General features: G+C 48.0%; 1 protein-coding gene across 1 annotated transcript in view; it reads right to left on the bottom strand.

Annotated features, from left to right (window-relative positions):
- Positions 1-6,040: 6,040 nt before the first annotated feature.
- LOC142472600 (uncharacterized) overlaps positions 6,041-9,778 on the bottom strand; it is a 45,628-nt gene continuing 41,890 nt past the window's right edge. The window contains exon 14 of the mRNA XM_075579675.1: positions 6,041-9,407. Within this exon, the coding sequence (XP_075435790.1) occupies positions 8,236-9,407 (1,172 nt within the window). The 3' untranslated portion in view covers positions 6,041-8,235. The remainder of the gene's footprint in view (positions 9,408-9,778) is intronic.

Raw genomic sequence — 9,778 nt, 5'->3', positions numbered from 1 at the left:
TCCTCTCGTGCTCGCTCCCTCTCGTGCTCGCCTCCCTCTCGTGCTCGCTCCCTCTCGTGCTCGCTCCCTCTCGTGCTCGCTCCCTCTCGTGCTCGCTCCCTCTCGTGCTCTGCTGTGGGTGACCATTGGGGAATGCCCCTGACACCTTCTATTACAGACAGTCCCAGAGACTTTTTGCAATGAATTGGGTGTGTGAACGAGAAGGAACGCGCGCTACAAAAGATATGTAGTAATTAAGTCAATAGACTATAATATAATGACCACTGACTGTGCTTGGAAACCTAATATATGAAACCACAAGACAAGTGTCCCATATATAGCCCGCAAGTATACTAAAGTCACCTAAAATACATATCCTGACCCTGCCCTATAATGATAACTAGCTGAGAGACCGGCGTTGCCCGGGATGTAATGTTCCCGCTCCTCTCTGTCTCCTCAATCCAGTCCCCCTCCCTCCCTCACAGCTCTGTTTGTCCCCCCTTTACAGCTTCATGCAGTGTGTGCGTCAGTCATTGTGTGTGCGTCTGTCAGTCAGTGTGTGTGTGTGTGTGTGCGCGTGCGTCAGTGAGTCTGACGCAGAAACACAAACACACACACACTGTCAGTGTGTGCGTGCGTGTGGTGCCTCAGTCAGTGTGTGTGTGTGTGTGTGCGCCAGTCAGTGTGTGTGTTTGTGCGCCAGTCAGTGTGTCTGTGCGTTGCGTCAGTCAGGGTGTGTGTGTGCGTGCGTCAGTCAGGGTGTGTGTGCAGTGCGTCAGTCAGGGTGTGTGTGTGTGCGTGCGTCAGTCAGGGTGTGTGTGTGTGCGTGCGTCAGTCAGGGTGTGTGTGTGTGCGTGCGTCAGTCAGGGGTGTGTGTGTGCGTGCGTCAGTCAGGGTGTGTGCGCGCGTGCGTCAGTCAGGGTGTGGTGCGGCGCGTGCGTCAGTCAGGGTGTGTGCGCGCGTGCGTCAGTCAGGGTGTGTGCGCGCGTGCGTCAGTCAGGGGTGTGTGCGGCGCGTGCGTCAGTCAGGTGTGTGCGCGCGTGCGTCAGTCCAGGGTGTGTGCGCGCGTGCGTCAGTCAGGGGTGTGTGCGCGCGTGCGTCAGTCAGGGTGGTGTGTGCGCGGTGCGTCAGTCAGGGTGTAGTGTGCGCGTGCGTCAGTCAGGGTGTGTGTGCGCGTGCGTCAGTCAGGGTGTGTGTGTGTGTGTGTGCGGGCGTCAGTCAGGGTGTGTGTGCGCGTGCGTCAGTCAGGGTGTGTGCGTGCTGTCAGTCAGGGTGTGTGCGTGCGTGCAGTCAGTCAGGGTGTGTGCGTGCGTGCGTCAGTCAGGGTGTGTGTGCGTGTGTCAGTCAGGGTGTGTGTGCGTCAGTCAGGGTGTGTGTGCGTGCGTCAGTCAGGGTGTGTGTTGTGCGTGCGGTCAGTCAGGTGTGTGTGTGTGTGCGTGCGTCAGTCAGGGTGTGTGTGTGCGCGTGGCGTCAGTCAGGTGATGTGTGTGCGAGCTGCGTCAGTCAGGGTGTGTGTGCGTCAAGTCAGTATGTGTGTCTCAGGTGTGTGCGTTAAGGCAGGGGTGTGTGTGACGTCGCAGCGTCAGTCACATGTGTGTGCGCGGGCGCCATTCAGTGTGTGTCAGGCAGTCAGTGTGTGTGTGTGCCCTCACAGTCAGTGTGCGATGTGTGCACTCAGTCAGTTGTGCGTCAGTCAGTGTTTGCGCGTGCGGCAGTGGAGTGGGTGAGTGTCTGTGTGTGACTGGGTGTCAGTCAGTGTGTGACTGGGTGTCAGTCCAGTGTGGTGACTGTGTGTCAGTCCAGTGTGTGTCAGTCCAGTGTGTGACTGTGTGTGTGTGTCACTGTGTGTGTGTCAACTGTGTGTGTAGTTGTACCTCCATTGCGCCAGCCGGTGCTTCCCGGCCGCGGGGGGGGGGGGGGTGTGTGGTGTGTGTGTGGTGTGTGGTGGGGGTTGTGTGTGTGTGTGTGTGTGGGGGGGGGTTGTGTGTGTGGGGGGGGATGTGTGGAGGGTTGGGGGTTGTGTGGAGGGGGGGGAGGTTACTCTCCTTGCGCCCAGCCGGTGCTCCCGGCCACGGGGGGGGGTTGTGTGTGGTGGTGGGGGGGGGGAAGGTTACCTCCTTGCGCCCACCAACGGTGTGCTCCCGGCCTCAGGCACCGGCGGGGGGGGGTTGTGTGTGTGGTGGGTAGGGGATGGGGAGAGGTTACAACTCCTTGCGCACTCACGGTGCCTCCCGGCTCGGCCAGCGGGGGGGGTTAACTGCTCTAGCTGCGACGCTCTCTCGGCGGTAAGAACGGGGCCGCGATGAGAAGAAGGAGTGAGCTGAGTGTGTGAGCTGGCGGTGTGAGGCGGCGGGAGTTTTGCTGGCGGAGGGAGTTTTGCTGGCGGTGTGTGAGTGAGGTGTGGTGGAGGAGGCTTGGCGCCGGGGGAGGGCTGAGGTTTTGCGGTGAAGGGGGGGGCGGGGGAGTTTGCGGTGAGGGGGGGGCGGGGGGTTTGCGGTGAGGGGGGGTGGGGGGGTTTGCGGTGAGGGGGTTTGCGGTGCGGGGGGGGTTTGCGGTGAGGGGGGGCGGTGAGTTTGCGGAGGTGAGGTGGAGGAGGCTTGGCGCCGGGGAGGCTGAAGGTTTGGCGGTAAGGGGGAGGGGCGGGGGAGGTTTGTGAAGGTTGAGTGGAGGGCACACACACACGACGGGAGTGAGAGGTGGTGGAGAGTGGGACTGGCGCAGATCCGAGGAGAGTGAGTGAATGTGCTGTTGTGTGTGAGTGTGAGTGTGTGTGTGTGTTGTGTGTGCTCTCTCCTTGGCCCGTTCACTCCGCCTCAGGCCAAATGAGAAGGTGTGCGGGGACACGTGGCGGGCCAAAGGGAGCAATTCTCATTGGCCCTGGCCCTAAGTCCAATGTGGATTGCCGCTAGGGACACAGGGGAGGGACAACAGGGGAGACACATATACAGACATAGAAACATATGACTGTTTGAGAAATATATATCAGCAGATGGGGACATCCCCCCTTCTCTTGTTGTTTTTATAATATGTCACAGAGCCATGGGTGATGGGCAGCTGCCGACCCTGAGAATGTCACTGGCAGACCCGTGGGTGGGCAACCTCTACCTGCCACATATAAGGCTACGCTTACAGTGCTGGCTACGCAACCGCGTGACATCAGCCGTAGACTATTGCGATTGCCTGTTCTTCCTGCGCAGGAGACCGAGGAAGGGTGACGGGAACGTGGCTGTGAGCCCTCATTGGCTGAACTGCTGACGTTACTCGTGTGATTGCCGAAAAAGTAAAAATCCTTTGACTACGGTGATTGCCGTTGCTCTGCAGCACAGTCGCGCCGATCTGGCCCACTATGGGCACCTGCGGCAGACCATGTGACTTGTTGCGACTTCGCCGTAGCCAGCACTATAAACGTGTCCTGAGGGTGAATTGGCATGGGTCATAAGCGTATGCATACTGTATCGTCACAAATATTAATGTTGGCTGTTGAGGGTACCGCTGGTATGTTGGCAACCGCTTCAAACATTGCAGCGGGTGTTGCTTGTTACAGGTACGTCGGCTGTAAGTATGTTGCATGAAAGTGAATATTAGTTTATTTTCTTTGTTGAGGACCCCTTTGCTGATGCCAGTAAGAGTGATGACCGCTCCCAGCGGGGAGAGAAGATTCCATTCATATAAGGGATCCAGCAGGAGGGAACGGCAGAAAGACCCTCACTGCAGTACAGGGCATCGCTGATGATTGCGATAAAAACAAACTAGTTAAAGCCTTTAAGTGCAATATATCTAGTTATTCCCTGGCTCCCTTTGAGGGTTTGTGCCCTTCATTAAGATGCCAGGTTCTCATAGCCACCCATTTGTATTGTTGCAGATGTGTGTGTATCTATGTTGAATGCTCACATCTTGCGACTTTCTTTCAGGTTGGACTTGCTAAGGATGACCAGTTGAAAGTTCATGGGTTTTAACCTGCAAGACTTCATCTACAGCTTCCAGTTAAAGGACTCTCCTGCGATGAGTAGAAATATTCCCACCAATCCCCTTGTCACAAGTTTATGGCCTCGCCAAGCTTGTGAAATGCCCCTCATTCTAAGGCCTTAAATAAACTGGGTAACATTGCATCAACAAACAAACAAGAAGACACAGACAGTCTCCCAAAGATCCCTTTATAACTGCACAGCAAGGCCGCTATATGAAATAGGGGTATAATACTCCCTGACAGATGGTCTAATAAGCTGTATGGGGTACAAGAAGTTTTTTCATCTAAAGAGCCAATACAATGCTCGTCAGACTTTTTTTAAATTATTGGTTATCCCCAAAGGTGAAGCAAAGAGGGAACATGCAATTTCAGGGTAAACCTTTTGACAAGGGAACAATTGTTGGACGGTAATCCGTGTAGTTGGAGGTAAGATGCTGGCAGCGTGTTGGCACTTTGTGTAATGAAAAGAAACACACTTGAATTTCAATTTTAATGCTGTTTCATGTATTTAACTGTTTTCTTATTTAAATAAAACATTTTCAATTAAGGCTTGCGTTCACATTTCTTTTACTCTGCAGCAAGTTGTCGCTATATAAGTGCTATTAGACCAGGGTTTGCAAACTGGGGGGTGCACGATTTTTGTGTTTTTATTTTAGTTTTCCCTCCCCCAGGCAGGGCATGGCGGTTGAAGCAGCCCCCCACACTCCCCCCCCCCCCCCCCCCCCAGGGCATTTAAATTAATGCTGGGATCGCGTGAGGCCTCTGCAACTTCACTAACCTTGTTGTCGGCAACGTGGTGTCATATGATGCTGCAGGGTCATGTGATGTCACATTTCCATGCAGAGAGCCAGAGCTAAGGGAGGGGTGCAGCGGGGAAAGATTAGTACAGGGGCGCACAAACACACGGGACATGAGGTCTGAACGCGACCCGTGTAACATGTTTTAGTACAGGGCTTTGCATGTCAGTTCTGTTGCAATTTACATCTTCGAAGTGGTATGTGAGCATTAATCTGACACTACGGGAAATGGTGTTTGTACATACATACGGCTCTCTGCATTGACAGCACATACATGACACGTGTGTGCTCAGTATTTGCATAGTTATGAAATGCATATACACGTGTAGAAGTGTATTTAAGCATGAGACCTACTCCTGTGTGACAGGCACACTACCCAGCAGAGCTTAGAACCTAAGTGTGTACTACATGCTAACAGGAAAGTATAAAGTACTCGGGAGCCAGTGATGTGTTAGGGGGGTGGTCTGGCTGCCCCTGCCTTCTGAGCCCTACTGTAGAACATGTACATTAGTACACAATGTAGAACATTAGTACATGGGGTGCCTATTACATGTACCTATGAAGCGTACATTGGGACATTTCAATTTTTAAATGAGGGATAAAATTATGTTAGTACTCTTTATTTTGTCAATAAGTTTTAAATATACATATTAAAAGTTAGATTTTATGCAGTGGTGTGTGTATAAAAGTGATTTCCTTTCGGTGGACATCTCTATGCCCACCAACTTGTTCTGAACGCTAAATAGATCTTCAGGTGGGGCTACCTAGGTCAGTGCACCATGGCCCACTGACTAAATTGGAGAATGAATGCAGACTGGCCCCACTGCTTCAGGGAATGTCAAATTGCAGAGTCCCTGGGTCTCGAAAGAAGAAGTTGTAATTTGCTCGGACCACTACGATCCTGAGAATCGATCTGAGCCAGTGCCGCAGGTTGTTGACTCTGCCCAATATGTTCTGCCATCTCCGTTGTGAGCAAATGTTGCAACACACCTTTTCTTTAACCCTTGTTATTCTGCTGCCTGCCAGTGAATGACCCTGGATTATTTTGACTGCTCTGATTAAACTTTTTTCCAATCAGTCTTCATTCCTGAACCTCTGTCATCCCCAGTTGTTCTCAGACTCTCAAACTTTCTGCCACCACCACGGATCTTACCACTAGGTGTCCTCCATCCCGTTTACTAGTATAAAGAAATTTAAAAAAAGATTAACACCAAAAATATATATTGTAGCAAAATGTCTGAAAATGCAATTACTCTCTTCATGACATGCAAAGTTCAATTAGGGACCGAAGACAGTATTAATTACATTTTAGATTTACTACACAGGTGCAAATGTTGTACAGTCCTTAGTTACAGAAAAGAGTGTTACAAGAAACATACTGTATAATATATGCCGGCAGTTTAATGAAAATAAACAGGATCAAACAGAAAATCTAAATACATTACCACATAATATCAGATTGCGCGGAGATCATGAAATATGAGCATTCATGTGTCTTGTTGACATAAAAACACATCTGTTGAATTCTAAATTCACATCCCAAATGCATGGCTTTTATATCTTTAAAAACACTGAATTGAAAACGGAATAAGATCGCCTTCTGAGGCACGTCCTTAACTCCCCCACATTATTCTGTAATGAAATTTGTAAGACATGGGGAGATTTTAAAAACATATACAGCTCAACCCTGTTATAACGCGATCCGTTACAACACGAATCCGCTTATAACGCGATGCAAGCGTGGCTCCCAATCTTCATATTTATGAATACTTTACAACACGATTATTGGTGTCTTAAATACTTTATTGTACAATGCATACAATTGTACATTATTTCTAACGCGATGTGATTCTTTGGACCCCAAGCCCAGCGTTGAGGGGGTTGAGCTGTATTATTAAAAACTGCCCAAGTATAAAAACATCCCATAACGTTTTCTATTATCCCAAGGATGGTACCACGTTTGTTACATTTGTATAAATAAACTACACGCGTGGACATCCATCTTGATTGGGTATGTAACATAGACCAACCTGTCATAATTGGTTTAATTTCATCTGTCTGATCGCAAATATCACTAAGATATATTTGTTACTCTTATGAATCAAGTCAAAACCAAGATATCTTTTATTTTTAGTAAAAGACCTTCGGCTGAATGGTGACCCTTTTGTCACCTTTCTCTGTTGCTCGGAGGGGGGATTTCAAGAATATATGGTCCCCTTGAAGACAAAATCCAGGACACCTGGAATGGTCTGGGTACTGTCATCAGACCTCCATAATATAAACAATCCTATGTGAATCTCTGGTTGCCAGTTTACTATGAACAGTTCTGTTGAGTTATGGCTTAATCACCCAACCATCTGAAATCAAGGCTCGTTTACATAACAGTTCCAAGGCGGGGGGAGGGGAGGTGTTAGCTAAACATGTTTTTGTTTTACTGACCAATAAATACGTAGGCCAGTTTCACTTTTCATGGAAGAAAAATAGGCCTTTTAAAAATATACATTAATCTTTGATGTACCAGATGAATAATATACTTCATTATTTTAATGGTATTATTGTGTTGGTAGGTCTGGCAATCGTATTTAAGGTTAAGCCTGCTGGTTGCCCATACCCTTTAAGATGACTGCCTATGTTACAGGCTCATGTGGACATCTTATTGCAGCCAAAATGGCCAACACCCTGTATATTATGTTCCCCTGTTAAACTGTTTATTTCCTATATGTATTTTACTGTTGTGATTTGTAAGGCTCCATTGTGTGGTGGATTGGTAATCTACTCAGCCCGGCCAGCACACAATGAAGGTTTGGGTCATAATTTAAATTTGGGTTAGGTGAGGTGCTCTGGAACACTGAAAAAGTGGACTCCGATCAGGGAGAATGTACTTCAAAAGTGGAGCCATTGTTCATCCATGACTCTGAGATGTCTTTCTGTGGGAGGCCTGGGTCCTAATCCCGCCAGGTCGTTTCCCATTGGTCAGTTTGACCCACTCTGCTTAAGCCCTCTGTGGGCTGTCCTAAAGTCCTGCAATGTCCCACAGCCCTGCTTGGTCTATCTCATGATCTCTTCGCTGATTGGTAGGCAGCCGGTCTTCCATGGTTTCAGATGGAGGCCGGAAAAGTATGTAAGCCTATGCCGATCTACAGCTCCAGTTCTTATAGTCTAAGGCTCATAACTAATCTTGGTGTCAGAGACAAACAGGATTTGAACTGTAAACAAGTGGCTACCATCCCAGGTTAGTGAGATACGGAGACGGATTGTGGAAGACATCCTGGGCAAGCTAGCAATGGCAGCACCAAGCCCGCTAGGATTCCCCCCGCAACCCAGTTTTGATGAGTTTAAGCTTGTTTTGTGCATAGTGTTGCTCCTGTTAGCTCCAGCCCAAATAAACTAATTTTATTTAACTCCTTTGTTCAGGCTGGTGCTTGCGATCCCAGTGTAGTAGTCTTGTCATCCATGACAATTATCATGCTATATAGCTCAACCTTACTGTAATCACGCAAATGGTTTCTTCCCTGTATGAATCCTCTGGTGTATGAGGAGGTGGCCCTTCTGTGAAAAGCTTTTCCCACACTCTGTACATGTGAAAGGTTTCTCCCCTGTATGAATCCTCTTGTGTTTAAGGAGGTGGCCATTTTGTGAAAAACTTTTCCCACACTCTGTACATGTGAAAGGTTTCTCTCCTGTATGAATCCTCTGGTGTTTAAGGAGGTGGCCCTTTTGTGAAAAGCTTTTCCCACACACTGTACATGTGAAAGGTTTCTCCCCTGTGTGAATCTTCTGATGTTTGAGGAGGCTGCTCTGATCAATGAATTGTTTCTCACACACTGTACATGTGAAAGGTTTCTCCCCTGTGTGAATCCTCTGGTGTGTGAGAAGTCTTCCCTTGTATGAAAAACTTTTTCCACACACTACACATGTGAACGGTTTCTCCCTTGTGTGAATCCTCTGGTGTTTGAGGAGATGGCTCTTTTGTGAAAATCGTTTCTCACACTCTACACATGAGAAAGGTTTAACCCCTGTGTGAATCCTCTGGTGTTTGAGGAGGTTGCTCTGATCAATGAATTGTTTCTTACACTCTGTACATGTGAATGGTTTCTCCCCTGTGTGAATCCTCTGGTGTGTGAGGAGTTTGCTCTTTTCACTGTATTGTTTCCCACACTCTGTACATGTGAAAGGTTTCTCCCCTGTGTGAATCCTCTGGTGTGTGAGGAGGCTGCTCTTACTGCTTAACTGCTTCCTACACGCTGTACAATTAAAACGTTTCTCCACTGAATGAATCCGCTGGTGTGACAGGAGTTCCCCCTTCAGTGAAAAACGTTTCCCACAGTCTGTACAGGTAAAGGGTTGCTTGCTAGTAGGGACACAAAGGTGTGTGAACAAGTCCTTATTCAGTGAGAAGCTTTTCCCACACTTGCAACAGACAAAAAGCTGAGCATTGGAGCTTATTCTTGAATCTCTCTCATATCTTTTGCTTGAACCATACTTGAAATCAGTCTGTGCTGTGTGCTGTACAAGGCCTGAAAATGCCCCATCCTGTGGCACTGGTTCCTTGCACGTATCCAACATGTGGCAGGAATCATTGTTTTTAGGCACTTCTGGGCTGCAGGTGGTAAACCAGCTTCCAGACATGGAGCTCCAGCTCTGCTCCTCATTCAAGCAGTTCTCTAAACAGAAGTAAATAAAAAAAAGACAAACATGTTTTCAATCTGTAAAGCAATTCAGTAATAAAACATACTTTCAGAATTTTCTTCACTATTTAATTAACAAAAATGTCCTCTTTACTCTATATCCATGGCTTTAAAACGGTGGCCCCTGGATACCCAATGGCATCCAACGACTTTGATGGTGGTTTCAAGACACCTGCAATTTCTTACTAGCAGCTCACAGTGGATTAAATTTGATACATAATGAATACAGTAAGAAATATAAATTATACAAGTGTACATGTAAGTCCTTCAAAATATTATTAACATTGAAGTTGTCCATGAGAAGTAAAGTTAAAAAACTCCTGTCCATGAGAAGTAAAGTTAAGAAA

The sequence above is a fragment of the Ascaphus truei genome, chromosome 22 (assembly GCF_040206685.1).
Source record: "Ascaphus truei isolate aAscTru1 chromosome 22, aAscTru1.hap1, whole genome shotgun sequence".
Classification (NCBI taxonomy): domain Eukaryota; kingdom Metazoa; phylum Chordata; class Amphibia; order Anura; family Ascaphidae; genus Ascaphus; species Ascaphus truei.
Note: the sequence above shows the minus strand (reverse complement) of the source record. Positions and strands in the feature narration are given on the sequence as shown.